This window comes from Ostrea edulis, chromosome 1 (assembly GCF_947568905.1).
Source record: "Ostrea edulis chromosome 1, xbOstEdul1.1, whole genome shotgun sequence".
NCBI lineage: Eukaryota > Metazoa > Mollusca > Bivalvia > Ostreida > Ostreidae > Ostrea > Ostrea edulis.
The window spans coordinates 13,963,317-13,989,221 of NC_079164.1; the positions used below are offsets into that span (position 1 = coordinate 13,963,317).

General features: G+C 35.0%; 1 protein-coding gene across 16 annotated transcripts in view; it reads left to right on the forward strand.

Moving 5' to 3' along the window:
• The window catches only part of LOC125661124 (F-actin-uncapping protein LRRC16A-like), a 73,947-nt gene that overhangs the window by 43,797 nt on the left and 4,245 nt on the right, over positions 1–25,905 (forward strand). For 3 of the 16 annotated variants that reach the window (XM_048893014.2, XM_048893067.2, XM_048893097.2), the window contains exons 14-37: positions 1,364–1,515; positions 2,686–2,785; positions 3,076–3,130; positions 3,569–3,672; positions 5,362–5,499; positions 7,614–7,707; positions 8,546–8,644; positions 12,673–12,801; positions 13,712–13,828; positions 13,944–14,006; positions 14,098–14,207; positions 14,548–14,635; positions 15,607–15,738; positions 16,013–16,033; positions 16,261–16,287; positions 17,980–18,049; positions 19,098–19,211; positions 20,484–20,531; positions 20,819–21,119; positions 22,106–22,189; positions 23,244–23,422; positions 24,351–24,538; positions 24,811–25,348; positions 25,793–25,876. In XM_048893014.2, coding sequence (XP_048748971.2) covers positions 1,364–1,515; positions 2,686–2,785; positions 3,076–3,130; positions 3,569–3,672; positions 5,362–5,499; positions 7,614–7,707; positions 8,546–8,644; positions 12,673–12,801; positions 13,712–13,828; positions 13,944–14,006; positions 14,098–14,207; positions 14,548–14,635; positions 15,607–15,738; positions 16,013–16,033; positions 16,261–16,287; positions 17,980–18,049; positions 19,098–19,211; positions 20,484–20,531; positions 20,819–21,119; positions 22,106–22,189; positions 23,244–23,422; positions 24,351–24,538; positions 24,811–25,348; positions 25,793–25,876 — 3,035 coding nt within the window. Of the gene's footprint in view, positions 1–1,363; positions 1,516–2,685; positions 2,786–3,075; positions 3,131–3,568; positions 3,673–5,361; positions 5,500–7,613; positions 7,708–8,545; positions 8,645–12,672; positions 12,802–13,711; positions 13,829–13,943; positions 14,007–14,097; positions 14,208–14,547; positions 14,636–15,606; positions 15,739–16,012; positions 16,034–16,260; positions 16,288–16,873; positions 16,922–17,979; positions 18,050–18,793; positions 18,812–19,097; positions 19,212–20,483; positions 20,532–20,818; positions 21,120–22,105; positions 22,190–23,243; positions 23,423–24,350; positions 24,539–24,810; positions 25,349–25,792; positions 25,877–25,905 lie in introns of all 16 variants that reach the window. The other 13 variants (XM_048893040.2, XM_056152750.1, XM_048893107.2 and 10 more) reach the window with 11 other exon arrangements.

A 25,905-nucleotide genomic window follows, 5' to 3' on the forward strand; every position in this document is an offset into this window, starting at 1 on the left:
TGTGTGATGACATTATATCCATTTTTAGCTGTAATAGATAAGTGGCAGCCATATGTGATGTTTTACGACATCTACGCAATGTTAATTTAAAATTTGAATGTGTAAAGTTTTGTTTCAGATAAATAGATATAAATTGAAATCATTTTAATTTGTAAAAAAAAGTGTATTTGAATTAAATGTAAGAAAGTGTTCATCAAATTAATAAATTGCATCGTTAACAGCCATTTTTCTGTGTTGACATATGTGTGGGAATGTCTGTATTGAAATATGACATTCGTCCTCACAGAGAGGTGTCCCAAGAGATAAAAATATGACATTCGTCCTCACAGAGAGGTGTCCCAAGAGATAAAAAGGCAGGGAAGAAACAAATCAGGCTTACAAAATAGAAATTTAAAAAAAACCCAGATTGTTTTATTCTGGATGAAAATGTTGTGTTTAAAATATGAAAGCATCAATGATGAGACTAAAGATTTTGAATGAGACAATTAAATACATTTTAATTTTGATTTGATGTTTGTCATTTGAGTTAAGTATTTTTAAAAGTATGGAGAAACTATCAGTTTTCCTGGAAAGTTGGTCAGAATTTGTTGATGTAAGGTCAGGTTTAGTAAAAATCATTTGAAGTAGCCCGAGTGTTTGAGTGCTTTTTTTCTCTCATGTAGAGAGTTACCCAGTTGTGGGTGACGTGCCACAAATTTTGACGCATGGTGCTCATGACCAAAGCAGTGAGAGGGTTCTTTATAGTGCCAGTGCTAACCAGTGAAATGGGACCTCTGTTTTAAAGGTCATAGCTGAAAAGTCTGTGACTTTCACTTTTAATGCTGGGCACTAGGAGAGGGAAGTCGCTTCCTATGTTAATCGTCTGAGGTTTGATTCGGCTCTGAGATCAAGAATCAAACCCTTTCCCTCAGGAACACCTTGCAAATCATTTTAAAGCTACTGGGACCATTACCAAACTGTTAAAGGACATAGAATTACTGTACCAGTGCTTATTTTAGCAGGATTCAAATTCTAATGGCTTTAGCAGTGAAATAAGAGTACTAATGTTTAGATGTGCTAAAATATGAAATTCGATTTATTCATTCTCGTACATAGAAGCACTAAATCATGATTACACCAAATTGTGCATAACGTCTAACTGCGTCAAATTTTAGATTCGCTAAATTAAGTACAACATTGAGTCTTTTTGATTTGATTTTGCAGCTACTGTGTACTTCCATTTTGAAATTTTTTTGACAAAGTGTGATTCATCATTGAAGACTTGCCTTTTATAGAAATTCAATGTTTATTTACACTTATTTACAGGAAGAAAGACCAATCATTTTCATGCATAGTACCTAATAATTATTTTTCCGTCGTTTAGAGAGATGCTTTTAGGAATAGCTTGTAATATGCACATCAAGAACCTTCACCTTGACCTCAGCAGCAATGACCTTCAGTCACAAGGTGGACAAGTACTGGGGAGCTGTATTGGAAATATCAGCAGTATCACCAGTCTAGATATCAGTAATAATAGTAAGTCTAGATATCACTCTAGATATCAGTAATAATATTAAGTCTAGATATCACTCTAGATACCATTTGTTATAGTAAGACTGTATATCACTCTAGATATCAGTATTAGTAAGTCTGGACATCACTCTAGATATCAGTATAAGTAATTCTGGATATCACTCTAGATATCATTGCTACTATGTCTTGAGATCACTCTAGATATCAGTATTAGTAATTATGGATATCACTCTAGATATCTTTACTAGTATGTCTTGATAACACTCTAGATATCAGTATTAGTAAGTCTGGATATCACTCTAGATTAGTAGGTTTGGATATCACTGTAGATATCAGTATTAGTAAGTCTGGATATCACTTTAGATATCAGTATTAGTAAGTCTGGATTTCAATTTAGATATCAGTATTAGTACATTTGTAAGTCTTGATATCACTCTAGATATCAGTATTAGTAATTATGGATATCACTCTAGATATCTTTACTAGTATGTCTTGATAGCACTCTAGATATCAGTATTAGTAAGTCTGAATATCACTCTAGATTAGTAAATTTGGATATCACTGTAGATATCAGTATTAGTAAGCCTGGATATCACTTTAGATATCAGTATTAGTAAGTCTGGATTTCAATTTAGATATCAGTATTAGTACATTTGTAAGTCTTGATATCACTCTAGATATCAGTATTAGTACGTATGGATATCACTCTAGATATCATTACTAGTATGTCTTGATAATACTCTAGATATCAATATTAGTATGCCTGGATATCACTTTAGATATCAATATTAGTAAGTTTGGATTTCACTCTGGATATCAGTATTAGTATGTCTGGATATCACTCTAGATATCAGTAATATTGGTAAGTCTAGATATTTCTTTAGATATCAGTATATCAGCAATGATAGTAAATCTGAATATTTCTCTAGATATCAGTAATAATAGGAAGTTTTGATATCAGTAAGTCTTAATATCAGTATAGATATAAGTGATATTATGTCTTGCATAAAGATAATAAGTTATGTCATCATTAGATTTATGTCTTAGTATCCAACTCTTGAATGCTTGTCAACAGCAACACTTCTAAGATAAAAAAAAAAAGTGAATGAATGAGAAATTCTTTTAATGAAATTTATTTGGTCTGTATCTTATACAATACAACTCAATTTTTAGATTTGAACCAATCAATCATGAGTTTACTGGAATTGGTAAAGAGCAATAAGAGTGTTAAGTCTCTGTCGATTGGACAAAACTTCGACAACATCAAACCAAAGTAAGTGCTTGAAATACAGTTATTGGCAAGGTTTTATAGTGATTCTAAAACTGTTATTGATGTTAAACAGTCTGTAGTTTGCTTACAAGGCTGACAGTAGATATAAAATTATCTGTGTATACTTACATATATTACTCTTGATTTCACCTGTTTGGTGTAATTGTTGTGTGTGTGTAGGGGGGGGGGGGGGGGGTCACTTTAGAATTAGAGCAGAGGAATGATTAATGTTTATGACAATTTGTTTTAGAAGCAACACTTTTTTTATTGTCTGTTAATTCATGTTTTTGCAGACTCATGGCTGGTGTAATGGAGAGTGTGGTCAATCTGATTCAAGATGAATCCTCGGTAATTTTAGTTCTACATAAGGCCAATTCATCTTAATCAGTAGATTATCATCCATGGTCACAAAAATTATGGGGTGGGTGGGAGGATTTTATTTTTTATTTACCCCAGAAAAAAAAAAAATGACAAAAGGCATCACACATAGTGTTAATCAAGTTAACATTAAAAAATTCCTTGGTAGAAAATATAAATCCAACATTCTGTGACTTTAATCATTCACTAATTTTATTGGGAAGCAAGTTTGTTTGAAATCTTAATTTTTGCAATAATAAAAAAAATCGGGGTGGGCCCTATTTTGAGGGGCGGGCGGGGATGATAATCTATCAATTAATTTTAATTGGCCTAATGAAGACTACATACTGAATAATCAGAGTTTATTTTGCTTTATTTACAACATCAGTTACATATCTCTGGGATTTTATAAGTTGTTTTTTGTTGTAGTGTATAGAATCTTTGTCTCTTGCTGATTCCAAGCTCAGAAACAACCTCTCTGATATCATAAATGCCCTTGGCAGTAATGTGACCTTGACTGAAATAGACATCAGGTAAGTTCATACAGTGTATTACAAGATAGGCTGTATACATTGTACAACATTAACAAGTGTACAGCAAGAAAAGTTTCGGACATGAAGATATGTGATTTCAAAATAAGCCGTTAAGAAGCAGATACAGTTTCTACAGTCATCTGGCCCAGAAAATGGTTGGTTTCAGAAGGAGTCCCAAAATCTGGCATTCAAATAAGGAATATATAAGCAAGCCCAAACTACATTTCATTTGATCCAAAATTGCTTTTTGTGTTGCATGACAGGAGAGTGAAGTTGGCATAAAATTGCCAAAAATGACAAAATCAATGAAAAAATTCATAAATTCAGGGGGTTTTCCTTTCAGAAAACATACAGCCCATGCATCGAGCAAATTCATCTTCAAATACATTTTTTATCTTTTATCAATACACAATAATATTAATTTCCTTTTGCTCGACAGATGGGTACACCTTTTCCTAAGCAATAATCTGAATGAAATTTCACAATTATCAAGCTCCTTTTAAGAAAAGACAGGGAAAAGTCTTATTCATGATATAATAATGCAATCAAATAAGAAATAACTTTGATTTAAGTTGAGATAGTATACTTGGCATATATTTAACTTACTTAAAACACAGATCAAGCTTAATTGAAGACACATTTAAAACAGAGAAATTTTCGGGGCCTTTTGATGTACTGGTACACAATTGCATCTTGTTCTTTGCTGAAACTCTGATTTGAAACCTTATGCAGGACCCAGTTATGCAAAAGATCGACTTAACAGACAGTTATTTTGCCATTAATAACTTTTATTCATATAGCTTTAGCTGGCAAGGAAATTAAAAGTCGTAAAATTTTAACGAACCTTTGTGAAAATCATGTATAATTAAGGAATTTTTTTATTTGCCTGCAAGAAATTTTCACAAAGTTCGTGAGAACCTACACCACAAACCAATCCTTTAATGTTTCTCATATTTGTTTAAATCATGGGTCACAAAAATTAGTTGCCATGATCTAGTTCATCACTTGTAAATTCCGAATAAAGTCATCACAAATTAAGATTGGTACCCAGTATCAGAGAACAGATAACAGAATGACATCTAGAATCAGGCTCCTTGTTTTATTGACTTCATTTCAATCAGAAATGTCAACGTTTTTAGCCGAGTTGCAACGGAGTTGAACTCGGCTATTGGTTTGGTGATGCGGGCGGGCGGACGGTTGGGCGTCAACAATTGGTTTCCGGATGATAACTCGAAAAGTTTACAATCTAATCAAATGAAACTTTGATATATTGTTGGGTACCAGGTAAGGAAGACCCCTATTGATTTTGGAGAAAAATTGTCAAAGGTCAAGGTCACAGTGACCGAAAATAGAATGAAAATTTCAGAAAAAAATTAGTTTCCGGAGAATAACTTGAAAATTTTTAATTTGAATCAAATGAAACTTGGTTATATTGTTGGATACCATCAAAGCAAGGCCCCTATTGATTTTGGAGAAAAAAGGTCTCAGGTCAAGGTCACAGTGACCAAAAATAGATTGAAAACTTCAGACAAAATATGGTTTCTGGACAGTAACTTGAAAAGTTTAAAACTGAAATTAGTTCTTCACAATTATAAATATGCCACATCATTCCTGACTTTACAATGTATCCCATGCAACTCGGCTTATGCACCCCTGGGTGCATATATTGATTTTTATTAATTGTTTCAGTGGGAACCAGATTGGGGATTTTGGAGCGCGAATGCTAAGTAAAGCCCTTCAGATTAACTGCAAGTTACGTTGCATTCTGTGGGACAGGAATTTAATCACAGCTCAGGGCTTCGAGGACATTGCTGTAGCTCTGCAAAAGTGAGTTTTCCCGATTCAAGATGTTATCTGAAAAGAATCATTAATTATTCTTATTTTTTGTGTGTAGACTGTTTATTTTATCTAAGTAAAGTTTGTACAATCTATGAATTTTTGCCATTCCTCTAAGAATTTCCAAACATTGGTGGTCTGAAAACTGATGTTTAAATCACATGTTGACTTTAAAGAACTTAATTGCAGGAGAATGATGACTAGGCAAGTGGGCATGTCAGTGTGTAATTGAGAGCCTTTATTATTGATGTACATCCCTCAGCAGTGGTGAATAAGTCTCTTATCCAGGAACTGTGTGTTACACCTCCTACATGTTATATTTTGTAACTAAGGGGCGTGTCCACTCCTACCTGTTATATTTTGTAACTAAGGGGCATGTCCACTCCTACCTGTGTCCAGTGGGAGTCGGGCAGGCTTCCTTTGTAGATTAATTAATGTGGAGGGTAGTGCATTTGATTGGTACCAATTTCTTGCAAATATTTATGCCCCCCTTCAAAGAAGCGGGGCATATTGGTTTGCACTTGTTGGTCGGTTGGTCGGTAGACCACATGTTGTCCGCTCAATATCTTGAGAACCATTCATTTGATGATAATGATATTTCATATGTAGGTTGTTTATGAGTAGAAGAGGACCCCTATTGTTTTTCAGGTCAAAGGTCAAGGGTCAATCTACTCTGGACATAGGAATATAATGTCCGCTCAATATCTTGAGAAACCTTTGCTTGAAAGACATCAAACTTGGCACACTGGTACATCCTAAGGAGTAAATGACCCCTGTTGATTTTGAGGTCATGGTCAAAGGTCAAGGGTCAAACTGGGCATAGGAATATACTGACCTTTCAATGTCTAGAGAACCCTTTGCTTGACAGACATCAAACTTGGTACACCAGTGCATCTTCAGACGAAGATGACCCCTATTGATTTTGAGGTCACATGGTCAAAGGTCAAGGGTCAAACTGGGCATAGGAATATACTGTCCGTTCATTATCTTGAGAACCCTTTGCTTGACAGACATCAAACTTGGTACACTGGTACATCTTCAGACGAAGATGACCCCTATTGAATTGAGGTCAAAGGTCAAGGGTCAAACTGGACGTAGTAATATACTGTCCACTCAATATCTTGATAACCCTTTTGCTTGACAGACATAAAACTTAGTACACTGGTACATCTTCAGGAGATGACCCTTATTGATTTTGAGGTCAAAGGTCAATAGTTGAACTGGACATAGTAATATATTGTCTCCTATATTTTAAGAATTATTTGCTTGATTGACACCAAACTTGGTACACTGGTACAGCATAAGGAGTAGATGACCTCTGTTGATTTTTAGGTCACATGGTCAATCCACTCTTGACATAGGAAGATATTGTCTGCTCAATATTTTGAATTGATGACACTACTCCCAATTAAATGATGTATGTGTATAACCCTTTTTGCACCATGGGGGGGGGGGGATATGTGTTTTACAAACATCTCTTGTTCTTTTATGATGGCAATTATGTTTTATACATTAGAATCACAGGCAATTGCGTCGCTTGGGGGTTGAATTTACTATATAAAGACTCTTTATACAGTAAATTTGACCCCAAGCGATGCAATTGCCTGTGATTAGAATGTATGATACATTACAACATATCCCCCCCCCCAAAAAAAAAACCAGCCCTGGATGGTGCAGTAAATGATAATCATTTCTTTGTTATGATTTAAAGTATTGAATTAAACAACTTGAAGAGGTAAATTTTCTCCTTTTTTGTTCAATGTCTGAGGGATGTACAACTTGAAATACCATGATATCTCTAAGGTGTAAACATGACACATATTAGTTACTTTTACAGTACATAATTTCTAGCTTTCATAAGACATATAAATCACTTTCAATCTTCCATTTCTTTAGTTATTAGATATTTTATCTATATATATCATACTATACTTGTGTAATTCAGGGAAGGTGAATGATGTACCCAGTATATTATGTACAGACTAGAAATGTAGCGTTTACTGTACAAAACTAAATGCAAAGAAAATGCAACTTTCATCAGCTGGTTTTCAGTTACGTATATTTCAGTGTTGGTTCTATTTGACATTTCCTGTTTGATGCTGTAGGAATTATGCCCTAAGGAAAATGCCCATGCCAATTAATGATGCTGCTGTAGCCCTTCAAAAACAAGGAGAGAGAACTGAATCTGCTCTTCAGAAGGTGAGGATTATTATACATTGTAACGACTAACCATAAACCATGAAGAACTGAATACCGTATTCATCCTGATTTGTGCCCTTACCCCTGTACTTTTTTCAACTCTTAAAAGTTAAGAGCCCTCCGTTTAAGTACATTATGACATAACCTTATTTGTGTAATAGCGACTGTATCTTTTTGTACTTTGATTTGTGTAATAGAGACTGTATCTTTTTGTACTTTGATTTGAGTTAATAAATCAGTAATTAAGACCTGAATGGATTGTATTGTTATAAAGGAAAGTATAACAATAACTCACATTGAATTCTACATCTCTTTAAACATTTCTCAAAGTCTAGGTTTTGCTGGAAATACATCAAAACAAAGTTTTAAATAACTGCCCCCCCCCCCTTTCCAATCTTTTAAGCATCCAGGCACTCAGTAGGATGAATACAGTACTAATAATTACTGAATAGTCAGTGCTATGATGAATACAGTACTGATAATTACTGAATAGTCAGTGCTTGGACGAATACAGTACTAATAATTACTGAATAGTCAGTGCTATGATGAATACAGTACTAATAATTACTGAATAGTCAGTGCTATGATGAATACAGTACTGATAATTACTGAATAGTCAGTGCTATGATGAATACAGTACTGATAATTACTGAATAGTCAGTGCTATGATGAATACAGTACTGATAATTACTGAATAGTCAGTGCTATGATGAATACAGTACTAATAATTACTGAATAGTCAGTGTTATGATGAATACAGTACTAATAATTACTGAATAGTCAGTGCTAGACATTGAACACCTGGATTGTGTGTAATCTGTATGAACTTGTTCTATAGATAGAGAGTTTGCTGCAGAGAAATCATAGCCCCCAGAAATTCTCCTCGGACCAGGCGTACAGGCTGCAGCAGGGGTTCCTCATCAGCTCCACCCAACAGGTAAATTATCATACCTATCACTCATAAACAACAGGTAAATTATCACATACCTATAACTCATAGACCACAGGTAAATTCTCATGCCTATAACTCATAGACAACAGGTAAATTATCATGCCTATAACTCATAAACAACAGGTAAATTCTCATACCTATAACTCGTTAACAACAGGTAAATTATCATACCTATAACTCATACACAACAGGTAAATTACCATACCTATAAGTCATACACAACAGGTGAATTATCATACCTATAGGTAAATTATCATACCTATAACTCATAGGCAACAGGTAAATTATCATACCTATAACTCATGGGCAACAGGTAAATTATCATACCTGTAAGTCATAAACAACTGGTAAATTATCATACCTATAACTCATAAACAGGTAAATTATCTTACCTATAACTCAAAGACAACAGGTAATTCCCATTAGACCATGAAACTCTGCTGGGACAGTGATTAGAATCATTAATATGAAGGACATGTCTTTAGAAGGGTTGGGATCTTTATTTCACAGCATTTTAGATAATGCCATGTTTTATAAGATCATTTGATCTTGATCTTACTTGAACTTTCATGCATTCAACATGAACTGTTGAATTGTCGTCTAAATAATGCAATCAATTTTCTCAGGAGCCTTATTGCAGACCATTAAAAAATAATGATATTAAATAAATAATTAGCATGATTGTAATAGAATATTTAATTCAATTTTGATTTGCTAAACAAGAAGCGTTTTCTAGAAATTCTGTGGTGGTGGTGGTGGTTTTATTTTATCATGTGAGTATTGTGATTACAGAAATAGTATAATTTGCCATGTAAATGAAAACACAAAGGTACATGTAACACATGATTTTACGTAAATTTTTCGTTTTTAATTTGGAATCTACAGTATTTCAGGATTATCTCTTGATGTTTTCTTCACATAGAATACAATCTTATAATACACATGGACAGTACCCGCAACGTTATTCTTGACGTGATAAACGATAGAACACGATACACGCACGATAGGATAGGATACACGCACGATAGCATAGGATACACACACGATACGATAGGATACACGATAAACCTGATAAACGCAAAACCTGATAAACGATCTTCACGATAGACCTGATAAACCCAAAACACGATAAACGATCTTCACGATAAACGGCAAACCTGATAGAAATGTTGTAAATTTAGTGGCAAATTTAGACAGAACGAAATTTTGATACCTACTACATAATTACATTATGTTGATAATAATACTGAAGGATTTCAATATTCATCATACACCTAAAACGTATAATTTCTTTAATCCATGGTCGTACTTTTAAAAAAAAAATATTTTTAATTCAATTTTTTACGCCATCACAGCTAAAATCAGAAAACTAAACTATATACGGTTTTTAATTCATTATTTGATATCTATATGAATTGTCCCAGCCAATGATTCTAAAATTATAATGTCACTTAATGTTTCATATATAAATTACACAGGGAATTAACTAAATGTAATATAATGTAGTGATGTCATGCTTCAGTAGCTTTCTTATTCTAATGTCTATTATCTTGAATGTGAAATAAAACCAAGTAATAGTTTTTGTGTAGCGAGGAGGGGGTTCTTTTTGATCAAGCTCTAAGTTCACCGGTCATTCAACTTACTTACTTACTTAATCCACTTCGTCCCATGGGGGACATAGGGCAACCACAGTAGCTTTCCACTTTTTTCTGTCTTGGGCTATTTTTTTGGTTTCTCCCCATGTTTTATTGATGGCCTGTAACTCTGCATTGATCCCTCTACGCCAAGTGTTTTTTCGGTCTGCCCCTCTTACGTTTGCCTTGTGGATTCCATTCTAGAGCTTGTTTAGTTATGCTGGTGTTAGGTTTTCTTAATGTGTGTCCAATCCACTTCCATCTTCTTGTTCTAATTGTTATCTCAATTGGTTCTTGTTTGGTTCTTTTCCACAGTTCTTTGTTTGTTAATCGTATCTGGCCATCTCACACCAAGGATGTTTCTTAGGCAGCGGTTTAAGAAGACTTGGAGTGTCTTGATGGATGCTGATGTTTCTCTCCAAGTTTCGGACCCATAGAGAAGGACAGATTTGACATTAGAGTTGAAAAGCCTTAGTTTGGTACTAGTTCTCAAGGTGGTGTTTCTCCAAACTGGTTTTAGCATAGCAAAGGCTTGTTGAGCTTTCCTTTTCCGAGCTTTTATGTCTTCGTCGGTTCCACCTGTAGTGCTGATGATACTGCCCAGGTATGTGAATTCTTCTATATTTTCTACTTCTTTGTGTCTTATTTGTAGTTTCTCTGTCTGAGCAGTGTTTATTGTCATTATCTTTGTCTTTACTGGATTGATTAGAAGGCCTGTTTGTCTTGCTGTTGATTCAAGACTGATGGTCTGTTCTTTTGCGTCCTGAAATCTATGTGATAGCATACATATATCGTCGGCAAAGTCAAGATCTTCCAGGCGGTTTTGTAATGTCCACTGTATACCTTTTGGGTTTTTATATGCTGTTTTAGTTACCCAGTCTATAACCATTAAGAATAGGAGAGGGGACAGGAGACAGCCTTGTCTTACACCGGTAGTGACATCAAACGGATCGGTCAGGTTTCCATCATGAACTATTTGGCAGTTATATCCATCATAAAGCTGTTGAATGATAGAGATGATTTTATGAGGTATGCCATAGTGTTTGAGAATATCCCACAGTACCTGGTGGTCGATACTGTCAAAAGCCTTTTCGAAGTCTACAAAGATCATATAAAGAGATGTTTGCCATTCAATTGTCTGTTCTACTATGATTCTTAAGGTGGCTATCTGGTCTACACAGGAACGCTCTTGTCTAAATCCTGCTTGTTCATCTCTAAGCATTTTGTCTAATTTTGCTTTAATTCGATAGAGTATGACATAACATAGGATTTTGCTTGGAATGGATAACAGGGTGATTCCTCTCCAGTTGTTACATGAGGAAAGGTCATTCAACAATTACAATTATTTTCATCATGACCGCTTTGAAAAAATCCACGGCACTACACCAAATCTTCATACGTTCAATATTTCTACACTATGAATGATAATTGATAGTCATAAGTAATTGGAACATATGTATTTGAGTAGATATCTTAATAATAAAACATATATAAACTATGAAAAAATAAACAAAACCAGGCCTTTTTAAATTCACAATTTTGAAACGCTTAAAGATTTTTGTGTTTAGTATGTAAAAAAAATTCAAATAATCATCAAAACCGGCATCAATTTTCAGTATCTACCCGTACGACTATTGGTACACGTGCAAGTAAAAAAATAAACAATTATGACAGCCGATTCGTGCCCAGTTGAGCAGACTTATGGGAGATGCAACACCATTTCACCCTTTAAAAACTTAATCTTCTAAAATGTTTGCAGTCAAAACACGGGTTATGCACGGACGCGCACAAGTTCAGTAGTTGGTATATAAATAGAATACAGGTGGAAAAAATCGGAAGTAAAAGAGCCTTTATTGAAATATATGTAATTAAACAATGTAATTTACTGATTTTTCCTTTCAAATCAGAACTTCCTATTTCTCTGATAGTGTTAATTAAAAATAATTGTTTCTAGACAAACAAACGTTTATGGACTTCAGATGAAGGAGCTTTCAGATTTACTGTCCCCGGTTTGCTTGACAAACCACTGCCTACTTTTCATACTACTTAGAATGAAATTGTGATAAATTTTCACCATATCTGGACAGACATATAACTTTTCTTCTGCCTTTAAAATCGACAGCTTTATGTTCTCCTTCAATTATACTGTCTTTTCTCGATTCCTAAAAATAGCTTCTTTAACAAAACGAATAAAGCTTTCGAAAAGTATCGTACTTTTTCATTAGATTTAATATACAATCCCGATAGTTTCCGAAGCTACACGATAAACGATTTTCACGATAAACGGAAAACCTGATACACGCAAAACACGATACATGATAGACACTCATATATGCATTCACAGAAGATTTATTTTAAGATCTGACTTGTTTGTTTCAGATGGTTGACCGTCTCGTGGTACAGGTACAGGATACTGTGAATGCCCTCAGTCTTGGGTCAACCGACGCCTACCAGACAGACATTGACCAAGCCGCAAGTGTCATCAAAGATGCTGATAATTCTAAACAGGTCAGTTTAAAGGAGAGAGATCACATCTCAAGGCACGTAATGTATACTACATATCTAAGATATACTCAAATCATGTCAGAGTCACCAAAACTAAGGAAACCAGGATTTGATATGAAGCTAGTTGAATAACGTCATTACAGTCTCACAGTCCAGAAGACTGGATTAAATTTTCACTTGGAGACTAATTAATTATCTCTCTCTCACTCCTGTTTTCCCGCACGACCATCACAAGCTGCAGAAGTAGAGTTTACTGGGAAAGAACACAGACAAATATATGGCTTAGCTATGAATTTACTAAAAAGAGTACCTTTAATAGTAAATTCGAATTCGAGCGATATAATTGCCTGTGGGAAAGAAATTTGGCAGTAAATCTTGAGTTGTTTTTTTACTGGGGAGCTACAGTCTTACAGCTAGGCCCATCTTGCTGATGAGGTGTATTTGATGAAGCATTGAGTGAGTACCCAGCACTCAGTAGACAACAGGATGTAAATGATTTAATCGTCAAAGAGGATGCCAAATTTTTGAGTATTGTCCCATTTTGAAAATAGGATTCTTGCCACATTCTCATTTCCACCTGTCACTTGAGGAAAAAAATGTCCATAAGTGAAAGATAAATATTTTGAGCCCTGGTGGCCATTAGTATAGAACCTTTGACAATGAATATGCTTTAATATCAGTGAAGAATGAGAGATTGTAGTATTCAATATGTCACATAAAAGTCTGTAGCTTTGAGAATGGATATTCAATACAATCTGTGTTTTTGATATCAGAGGGCCACACACTGTCTTTAGCTGAATCTGATGGTGTACGGTTGGATGATCGAAGGTGGTTAAGATGCAGTACGTTTATTTTTAAGTTCATTTTTGGGGTACTAAGTTACATTAAAAATGGTCTTCTTTAATATATGTAGCTGCTACCTCACCTACAAAGAATAGCTGTACAATCATTGGAGGCTGGAAACCCAGTGGAGTCCGAAGTAAAGGAGCTAACTAATAACCTAAAAACAACCCTGCAGACCCAAATCAAGGTAGTCAAGCAATATCATATTAGATGGAGTATGAAAAAAGTTCTTAATACGTGCATGAAGATATCAACATGTAAATATATTCCATTTAACTTGTTTACTTTACATTTGTTCACAGAGAATTGTCACAGACATGATAGAATGCACTGGAAACCAATGTGCAGGGGTCACTGCAGATAAGGTCAGTTTGGTCATTGTTGTCAGATGTGTCATATATGAATTGACCACTACCAAGAATTGCGATATTTGTAAATTTGTAATACTAATTTTAGGATTTCATGGTTGAGTTGGTATCTGGGTGTTCTGACAGGAGTACTCTTCCTAAAGGTTTTACCAAACATCTGATGGATGGGGTGGAAACTGACATCTACAACAAACTCAGGTAAGGACTCACACTAAACAGATATTTACAACAAACTCAGGTATACAGATATCTAAACAAACTCAGGTAATATACAGATATCTACAACAAACTCAGGTAAGGACTCACACTAAACAGATATCTACAACAAACTCATGTAAGGACTCGCACTAAACAGATATCTACAACAAACTCAGGTAATATACAGATATCTACAACAAACTCAGGTATACAGATATCTACAACAAACTCAGGTAAGGACCTACACATAAATAGGAATTCATTAACGTGTGAGGGATGTGTTCCTCTGTATGCTTTTGTTGATGGATGTGTATATATATGGGTGTATTTTTTTCCGTAGTGAAATCAACCTTGCAGTGGCAGCTCACATATCTGATACAGTCATTGACGGTGTGATAGAGACACTGACTGGGAGCCACAAAACACTGGTAATACGAGGAGAACTTGTATTAGTTTGCTGATAAAACTTTATTCAGAGTGAGATTGCGATGTCTGCATTGTCGGGAAGCCACGGATGATTACGTTTCGTTCCTCTTTCCATCGCCCGTGGGTGCATTCATTCCTACTTGCTCGTTCTCAGGAATAAATTTTTAAAAATATTGTTCAATCAAAGTAATCGTTATAGTATTAAACGGAATTCGGTAGCATTAACTTAACTTTGCTATCACAACAATTGTATACCGAAATTGGGCTGAAAGCAAATTGTTGATTGGACAAATTCACTCAGGGTGTACGATGAGTGCCCAATCAAATTGCCTCATTAATTATTCATGATAATGAGCGAGTACGTCCTAGGAGTGAATGGACCCACGGGTGATGGAGAGAGGAACGAAGCGTAATCAATCGTGGGTTTTCGACGATGCGATGTCTGTTTACGTCGTAATGCCATGGTTCGATTTATTTTTAGTTATGATGTTTTGTGGATTTTCCTTCTTAAAATGTATTTAAATATGTTTACATCATTTCCCCCCCCTCTTACCAATAAAAAAAACCTTGATCATAAAATTTCATGGATTTTGTTCAAAAACAAAGAAAATTGAACAAATAATGAAATAACTGCATTGATATTTCTCAGGAAGGGAAATCACCATCTGTTAGATAACATTTATTATAGGGGTCTAATAAACAAAAATAATTACTAGAGAATCCTAGATTTGATACCGTGAAACACAGATTTAGTGAAGCACCCGGGCAGTCATGGCTACAATAGTGAAGCACCAAGGATGTCCTATTTCACTTCATAATTTGTGTAAATTGTTACATCCATTGAGTTATTATATTTATCTAAAAAAGTCACTTCATTATAACTGGTAATTCGCTACAAGCATATTTGATGTTTGACTGTAATGTAAGACTTGACTGCACGATATTGTTGTAAATGTAAGTCTTTCTGTGACAGATGTCCCATCTAAAACAAAAGAGGTCAGAAAACCGACCAGCCTCTGCGGACTCCAAAGACAAAGAACTAGAAAAAGTGGAGGAATCAGAAAAAGTGCCCCTCAGGATCTCCATCAAAGCTGACTCCCCGGGGGTAGGTATTGGGTCCAGAAATTCTGGCTTGTAGAAGAGCTAGGTTTAAACAAGATTGTAATTCTCAACAAAGGGTTTTTGCTGGGTCTTATATGGAATTATTGTAAACACAGAGCCTGAAATCTGCATTTATCAAAATAGAAAGTAGAGTCAGATAGTTTGATGCTTGTATTTTTAGTGAGCGATTCTGTTACTAAACGATGATACATCCCACAGTTCATTTTCAATATTTTGAATGTTAGTCCTTAATTAATGTGTTTAATCGTTGTTCCAAGGCGTCGTCTAAAAGCAGCCATGTAAGTCCATTATTCTTTTTTCAAACTGATTTTACATTTCTTCATTTTTAGGAATGTGCATGAATACAAAGTTTTTCCTCCATTTTAATAGATATTTAAAGGGTTTTTTTTACTCCAATTAAAAACATAATTGTTTTCTCAATTCTTTTGTAAATTGTGTTAAATATCATTTTCAAGCATCAAGTTTTATTTATTATCTAACTTTCATTTTGAAACTTACAATTAAGGAAAATCTCGACATACCGGGCAGTGGTGTAAGTTTCTGATCATGAAAACATAACCATTAATCAATCTTATACTTTACTAAGTCTGAATCTAACCATGTAAGGAATTTCAGGCCTCTTTTCTTCATCTCTCTCTATGTACAAATGTTTACATGCACTTCAGATTCTGGGGAGTATATTGGCCATTAGACCGTGTAATGGTGTAGCCTGGAGGCTGCTAATTTAATCCCCCCTCCTGGATCTTGGCCTCAGTTAGAAGGTTTAAATGTGTTGTTACTGTTTCATGAGTTATGCCCCCTTCCTTTGTAACATTTATGTTGATGTTAAGTTGGTGTGTGAAAATAACAATTTTATGACTATTAAGAGTGTTTGGAAATAGTTTTTGAGAAATGCAGTTTAATGAAAAAATATCTCGTTCCTTCATCTGGAAGCTGTTTTGATGAAAAGCAATACTCTTGATTGGCCTTGCTTAGCTAAAGAGAAATTTGATAGGAAGATTAATCTCTAAAGAAAACTTCAGCATGTGAAAATTTAAACCACTTATTTAATGAACTGATTTTTATTTCACACTTTTTTGTGACATGTGATGTGTTTCTCCTTTTGCATGTGACTATAGTATATTGCGTACATGGTTCCGTATGTGCAGACTCTCTCCTATGTTCGTGTAAGTCCAATTTAAGTGCGTATATACACAGAACTTCCCTTCAGCTGATCGCATTGTGTAAACCATGTTATATCCAGTCATAGCTTTCGCATAATTATATATACATGTATGACACACAAAATACTCTCGTGAATTTGTCTGAGAGGCATGGTCACGGCATGGTCACAGACTGAGCATTGGATGGGCACAACATGTACAGATTATACACCTCAATACGCTGGAGAGATCCGAGCATCTTCACTGTAACACAAAAATTGATTGATTTAATTCAGGTTACCAGAAAGGTAAATCTAACGGATAAATTTGGGGCGGTGCTATGCTTGTAAGGCAGGTTTATTTTTCATTATGTGCGCATATGATTGTTGGTAATTACATGTATATTTCATTTACATGAATGAACAGCACAGTTTGATTGATAGTAAAGTTTTGTGAATTTCATTGTAAATACACAGTTTTAGCTTTATATTAAGCAAACGCTTTCTTTAATAGCACTTTATGTATTTTTATTTTTGAATCATTTTGTCTTGCATGATATCTTTCTTCTATGTATATTTTCGACAGTATTTTGATAAAACTTCCTTTTCATAACCTGTACTATATGAATTATAGAAATACCAAAGTTGTATCAAGTAAACACTAGTCAGCTATTTCTAAAACTATGCTTTTGATATGCAGTGCAGGATGTAATGCTTTATAGATCCAAAAGACTCCAGAGAACTTGACTGTTCTTGTTAATGGAATAAGAGAAGCATTTCGTTATATGTATTGAAATCTGATGTACATGTATAACAGTCATTATGTGCTTTAATATGAGCAATTCATTCCATATGTTTTATTAGTCAGAAAATATGTTAATGTGTTGATTCTTTTAAAAAAAGAAGGAAGAATAAAGAAAATTCTTACAGAAGAAAAATCAGTTGCTTGTATTAAATATTCAATATTCAGAGATAATATGTTGTGATTTTAAGAATTATATTTCATTGAGACTGCCTATTACCATTCCATTGACATGATATTTGATTCAGAACTCTGCATGTGTCTGTCTGTGTTTTCTGCAGAATACACCGAACTTAAGCAACAAAAGAAAGAGTGTTCATGCGAGGAAGATGAGGCCGCCCACGGTTATCGGTAAGTGTTTGTGGCTGTTGTGGTGTTCGTCAGTTCCTCGGGGATTGATGGGAGTGAAATATACCACAATACTGGCATCATTATGTATAAACGTCCCTGTCTTTATGTGTACTTATATCTGTGGGGGTTTGCAGTGTGGTGGCTCTGACATGGTCAATAAATGTGTTTATACATGTAGTCAATATAAATATTATTACATTATCAACTCGGCAAAACATCAACAAGCTAATTCAAGATTGCACCCAATTCAATTTCGAACACCCCTGAATAAGTACACATGCAGTGGCTGTAAAAGTATTTACTTAGAAACTGACAGAGGTACTATAGTATGTACTAAAGAGACTGCTAGAATAGAACTTCTATTGCATCATATGACATAGTTTTAGTACAGTGTATCATGCTTATTATAGTCTGAGATTTGACTGTTGTACCTGCACATACTATATCAACTAGTACACATAACACTCTCTACTGTTATTTCACATATCAAGTGATAATTATTACAATGGAAAAGTTAGGCGAAAACCCAGTTACATTGAAAAAGGGTGAAATTTTACTGATATGAATTGTAACAAGATCTGCTTTTATTGCTTCGCTGAGCTGCGGGGTCCGTGTGAGTACTTTGCACTAGGTACACGTCACCAAGGAAGGGAGATAATGCATTTTCATTGAAATACCTTTTTTGGGGGCGTCTTTTTTCTTCTTGACTTGAAAAATATTTGCACTTTTTCTTTTGGTGTACAGTTGTGAATAAGAAAAAGAGTAAGTGTTGTTTCCATGTAGAGAAACTTAACAACTCCTTTTTATCTGGGATGTTTAAATAAATGAATGCTGCTGATTTGTGTAGAAATTGTTTTATAATTTTTTTTAATGCAGATCTCTCTTTGCTTTATGTTTTTGCTTGCATTTTTAACACCATAGGAAATATTTTGAAGGGTCATGTGATCAGAATATTGATCACATGACTTCTATGAAGTTATGACCAGTATTCGTTTCACTGCTAACAATTTCTTTGTCTGTCTTCCTCTATTTACTGTGCACTATGTAGATCCACAGCAGGTTGCTCAAGCTTTACAAATTCACCGAGCCAAGGAGAATGACCCTGATGAGTTAAAGGTTAACGATGACACAGAGGTCAAGCGCACTGAAACCATATCAGAAGGTACCTGGGTGTTGTAATCACCTATCCCCCCGCTTCATTGCTTTTTGCATTTTACTAGGTATAGTAGCTTTCAGCACATCAAAATAGATGAATTTTTAATGCGAAGCTGGTGTGTGTAGTGACTTGTACCTTATACACATATTCTATGTACAAAATTATCTTGTGTGGTACAGATGTATCAAAAGATCAATGTATTTCTGAAAATGACCTGTAAAAGATTATTGGTGATTGTGTAACTTACATACACTATGCAAAAAAGCTTGTAAAAATAAATATTTCACACTAATCAAGCTGGAAAGATATCCTAAAAATAAATATTACACACTAATCACGCTGGAAAGACACCCTGAAAATAAATATTTCACACTAATCAAGCTGGAAAGATATCCTAAAAATAAATATTTCACACTAATCAAGCTGGAAAGATATCCTGAAAATAAATATTACACACTAATCAAGCTGGAAAAACACCCTGAAAATAAATATTACACACTAATCACGCTGGAAAAACACCATGAAAATAAATATTACACACAAATCAAGCTGGAAAAACACCCTAAAAATAAATATTACACACTAATCAAGCTGGAAAGACACCCTAAAAATAAATATTTCGCACTAATCAAGCTGGGAAGACACCCTAAAAATAAATATTACACACTAATCAAGCTGGGAAGACACCCTTAAAATAAATATTACACACTAATCAAGCTGGAAAGATACCCAAATTTACTTCAAATTCACTTTACATTCCCCGGATATAAAGCTGGAATTGGACGGTAGTTAATTTATAAAATAGCATGTAATATTTTATATGTATTTGTAATTAAATTTCATAAGATATTATATTGGTTTTATGATCTTGAGAATATTTACAAGTAATAAAAAAGTGTATGCATTTAAATTTTTGAATGCTCTATTTTGATTTATTAATGATGGATAAGACCATGGATTCAATTTAATTGTATTAATTCTATATGCTATGTTTTCTCTGTTCTGTTTTTAATAATTGCATGTATAAATAACATTTACATTACAATGCATATGATTATAAAATATTTAGATATTGATTCATGGATTAAAATCAAATTGTATCTGTTTACATTAATAATTTTCAGATGAACATACTGTATTTTGTTGTTTATTATAACCTTTCCCACTAAGAAAACCAACAAAATGTAAAAAGAACCCACAAAACCCTGAAACATAAACATGGTGAGTAATCCTGAATGCCAAGAGTTTAATGCCTATTACTGATGGTGTTTTTTTCAGTTGGATCACAGGAGGATCTGACTGCTGTGGTAACTAACCATAAACCAGGTAAATAGGTCAAGTTATCTAACTGGGTCATGATGGCATCTAACTGGGTCATGGTGGCATATAACTGGGTCAGAATTAATTATTACATTGGAAATGATGATAATGACTATGGTATGTTTTCTCTTTAGAAATATCTAACAAGTAAATTGAATAATTTCTTATCAACATTTTTTGTTTTACAAAAATATAATGAATGCTTATGAAAATTCTGTGGCTATTTCTCACTGTAAGGCTCTAAATTTTGTCTGTCATTTTACAAAATGTGCAAATCTGAATTTCGTGTTTAGAAAAGCTTGAATTAGATACACTGGGTGATCTACCAGACACTTCTACAAAGCTTACCCACATTGCCAAATCCCGACCCAGGGGCCCACAGCGACGACGCCCATCTGCCCGCCCACAAGAGAACGGAAGAGAAGCCAGTGATGGGCTGAAGGCGGATGAGGGGCTGGACGCTTTCTTCACAAGTAATAAAGCTGCAGAGGTTGGAACAGCCCACTCAAAAAAGGAAACACCCAAGTCCAGCAAGTCTGAGAAGAAAGAAAGCGGTGATAAAGGGTCAGACAAGAAAAGTGACCTGCCTCCAAAGTAAGTGACCCTCCCCTAAAGTAATAGACCCACTCCCAAAGTAAGTGACCCTCCCCCAAAGTAAGTGACCCTCCCCTAAAGTAATAGACCCACCCCCAAAGTAAGTGACCCACCACAAAGTAAGTAACCCACCACAAAGTAAGTAACCCACCACAAAGTAAGTGACCCTCCCCCAAAGTAACCCCCAAAGTATGTGACCCACCACCAAGTAAGTGACCCACCACAAAGTAAGTGATCTGTGCCTAAAGTAAGGGTTGAACGGACATCATATATATTTATCTGATTCACTTTATCTGATTCATTACCCAAAGTAAAGGTTTTGATTAATTCATTATCCATAGAAAAGGTTGAGCCGACTTTGTTTGGATTTGATTCATTATCTAAAGTAAGGGTTAAACCGGCATTGTTTTACTTTATCTGATTCATTACCAGAGTGAGGGTTTAAACTGGCATTGTTTTACTTTATCTGATTCATTACCAGAGTGAGGGTTAAACCGGCGTTGTTTTACTTTATCTGATTCATTACCAGAGTAAGGGTTTAAACTGGCATTGTTTTACTTTATCTGATTTATTACCAGAGTGAGGGTTAAACCGGCATTGTTTTACTTTATCTGATTCATTACCAGAGTAAGGGTTAAACTGGCATTGTTTTACTTTATCTGATTCATTACCAGAGTGAGGGTTAAACTGGCATTGTTTTACTTTATCTGATTCATTACCAGAGTGAGGGTTAAACTGGCATTGTTTACTTTCTCTGATTCATTACCAGAGTAAGGGTTAAACCGGCATTGTTTTGATTTGATTCAGTATCGTTTTACTTTGATACGTCATCCAACATAAGGGTTGAAATGACATTTCCTTGATTCATTTTCACTTGACAGAGTCCCTTTTAATTAGAGTAAGTCTCTCCACCTTTTTAGTTTAATCATTGACTCGACACTAGTTTACCTACTTTTTGATATCACTTGGCAATTTATTCTTGGTAGACCTATAACGGAGAAACCAAAGAAAGGCTGGTTTGGTCGTAACACAAAGGAGCAGAAAGACCAGCCAGAGGAGAAGGCTAAAGGGTGAGTACAGCAGAACACACTTATAATGAATACACTTATAGTGAATTGAAGCTCACAACGAACACGCTTAAAATGAATTCAGTTGTTTAATGTGAACTGATATTTATTCCCCTTTGAAGGAAAATAATGAATTTTTTTCACATATATAATGACATTTTGTTTGGTTATAATGAAATTTGGTCAAACGAATTGCTGATCCTGGAAGTTTGTTATAGTCATGTTTGACTGTACATACTTTTCCCTTAAAATAAATCTTATGTAACATTTGCACTATTATGGGTACAAAGTAGAAAACTGTATTAATTTTCACATGTTACGGCCTAATTTAATCAATAATCAAAGAAAATGTACATGTGCCGCCTTTTTAAAGATATCACCGACGTGAATAAACAGAACTATACATCAACATCAGGAAAATCACACATTTTTGTTATTTAGCATAATAAAATTACATAAAAATTGGGAAAATTTTAATTTTGACAGATTGAAAGATATTGTACTTTATAGATGTATTTACATTAATTGTGTATGTCAGGGAAATCATTGTAAAATAGTTAGGCTACTAGTCACATGATGCACTTACTATATTATACAGTTAGGTTACTAGTCACATGATGCACTTACTATATTATACAGTTAGGCTACTAGTCACATGATGCACTTACTATATTATACAGTTAGGTTACTAGTCACATGATGCACTTACTATATTATACAGTTAGGTTACTAGTCACATGATGCACTTACTATATTATACAGTTAGGCTACTAGTCACATGATGCACTTACTATATTATACAGTTGCCAGTTTTGAAGATTACTATTTACTTGAGTGTTTTGACTCCTTTTTAAATGTGTCTTTTCTCTGCACAGACAAATTCAAAATGGGGCAGATATTAAATTATAATAACTGATTATACAATCTTATAGAGGTGAAAACCTGAACAAGGGTAAATTCAAATTTGGCAACTTTAAGATGGAAATAACTTTGGGCAAACTTTTTGCATGTATAGCATTCTATCTTGAATTGTACAATGTACATGGACTTTTTACAGGGGAATCGCTAGTAAGTTGTTTGGTAAGAAAGGCTCTGATGTCAAGCGCTCATCATCAGACAAAAAGGAAAAGGCACCTCAGAAGCCGGAAATCCCAGTCAAGGTCGAGGAAGTCAGTACAGGGACCAAGGAAACTCCAGAGGAGGAACCGGAAATAGACACTAAATCACTGACAGAGAGTAAGATCAGAACCAGATACTAAATACTGACAGAGAGTCAGATCAGAACCAGATACTAAATTACTGACAAAGAGTAAGATCTTAACCAGATACTAAATCACTGACTGAAAGTAAGATCAGAACCAGATACTAAATCACTGACAGAAAGTAAGATCAGAACCAGATACTAAATTACTGACAGAGAGTAAGATCTTAACCAGATACTAAATCACTGACAGAAAGTAAGATCAGAACCAGATACTAAATCACTGACAGAGAGTAAGATCAGAACCAGATACTAAATCACTGACAGAAAGTAAGATCAGAACCAGATACTAAATCACTGACAGAGAGTAAGATCAGAACCAGATACTAAATCACTGACAGAGAGTAAGATCAGAACCAGATACTAAATCACTGACAGAGAGTAAGATCAGAACCAGATACTAAATCACTGACAGAGAGTAAGATCAGAACCAGATACTAAATCACTGACAGAGAGTAAGATCAGAACCAGATACTAAATTACTGACAGAAAGTAAGATCTTAACCAGATACTAAATCACTGACAGAAAGTAAGATCAGAACCAGATACTAAATCACTGACAGAAACTAAGATCAGAACCAGAATATGATACAAAATCACTGATGAAAAGTAAAATCTTAATCAGAACCAGATGCTAAATTACTGACAGGAAATAAAGGTCTTGTTTTAAAAGTGTTTATGAAATGTGAAAATTTTATTTTCCTTGCTGAAAGTTAAAATGGAAAGAAAGCATACCTTTCCATGATAGACATGTATAATGATACTAATTTGCAACTATTCATGTATATCTGGAATATCACAACGATTGTCTCCTTACCAAAATGATTGTCTCCTCACCAAAATGATTGTCCCCCTCACCAAAATGATTGTCCCCTCTCCAAAATGTCTCGCTATCTGCTTCAGGTTCTACTCCTGAAGCCACCCCAGAGAAAAAAGAGGAAGAAAAAGAGACTGAAGACACAGTGCTGGAGGAGAAAAAGGAGGAGCCGCCCAAGAGACGGCCTCCTGTGGGAGGAGTTGGAATTATGGGCGGACCTATGAACGTAAACCTGTTCTCTGAGATGAAGACCAACAAACGATTTTCCACACTGGTAAGTGCATACTGGGGAGAGGTGGGGACTATTTTTAAGTTGGAGTCAGGAAATACACTCTTTTGATACATGAATCTACTTCAGTTTGGGAGTGCTTTAGTTTGTGTGCTGGTAACCATCTCTTCCTTTGTGTAAATGAATACAAAGTTATCTTCCTTGCAAAGTTGGGTTTATGACATGTATAAAAATCTCGATATTACTAAGAGTCCCAATGAATTATTTTATTTCATTATTTTGATGAAGTCCACAATGTGTTTGTTATGTTTCAACAGAATGCAGACAAAGAGGAAAGGAAACCAACAGTGGCTTTGCTTCCTCCCGGGAAGAAATCCCCCACAAGCAATCTCCCTCCACCCTTCAAAGAGACAGCAAAGGAGTCTCCACTAAAACCAGTGGAGGAGACAAAGCCAGAGGTGGAGTCGAAAGTGGAGTCGAAAGTGGAAAATCCACCTAAAGTGGAAACAAAAGAGGAGGTGCCCTCCACTGAAGATAAGGCCAGTCTTGAGGACAAACCAGAGAAGGAGGACAAAATGGAAAGAAAGGAGGACAAAACAGAAAGAAAGGAGGACAAAACGGAAAGAAAGGAGGACAAAACGGAAAGAAAGGAGGACAAAACAGAAAAAAAGGAGGACAGCGAGAGTAAGCCAGCACAGGAGAGTAAGCCCAACCCAGCAGCTAAGTTTGGAGGCATGCTGAACCAGGTGAAGGCCAAGCCATCTCCCTCTCCTCGAACAGTTCTCAGGAAGGTGGGCGAGGACTCTGCTCCCTCATCCTCTTCATCCTCATCACGATCCTCAAGATCATCGAGTGGTAGGCAGTTCTTATTCACAAGCATGCTTTAATGCGGCAGACCATTGTTTTTAACACATCTTTCATAATTGTTGTCTGTAGTAAGGTAAAAATAATTTAGATCTGATATTTACGTATATGTATTGAACAAAGATTTGCCAGTTAAATGTGTTTACAAATTGAAGATAATTTATACATTGGTCTGTTCTTTCTAAGCTACTGAAACTAAATTTCAGAACTTGCATTTACTTCTGCAAAGCATGCTGATCTACACACGTAATTAATCTACTGACCACAAAATTAAGCATGAACCATTTTCTTTTAATAAGGTCTATACAAAATTCAAAGGTTTGACAGGAATATTTAATCACTGAAGCTGTTGTTTATGCAATCTTTGAAATTGTCTGATGTTCTTCTATGCTGTTTAACAAGGCCTGCCTTTCTCTCATTCTGCTGTTATTACAGAGATCTCTAAACCATTACCATTGCGGCCAAAGCCACCACCCAAGGCTCCCAAGCCGATTAGCATGGTGCGAAAGTCCGAGGAATGTTAGTGTCACTAATTGTGTTCATTCTCC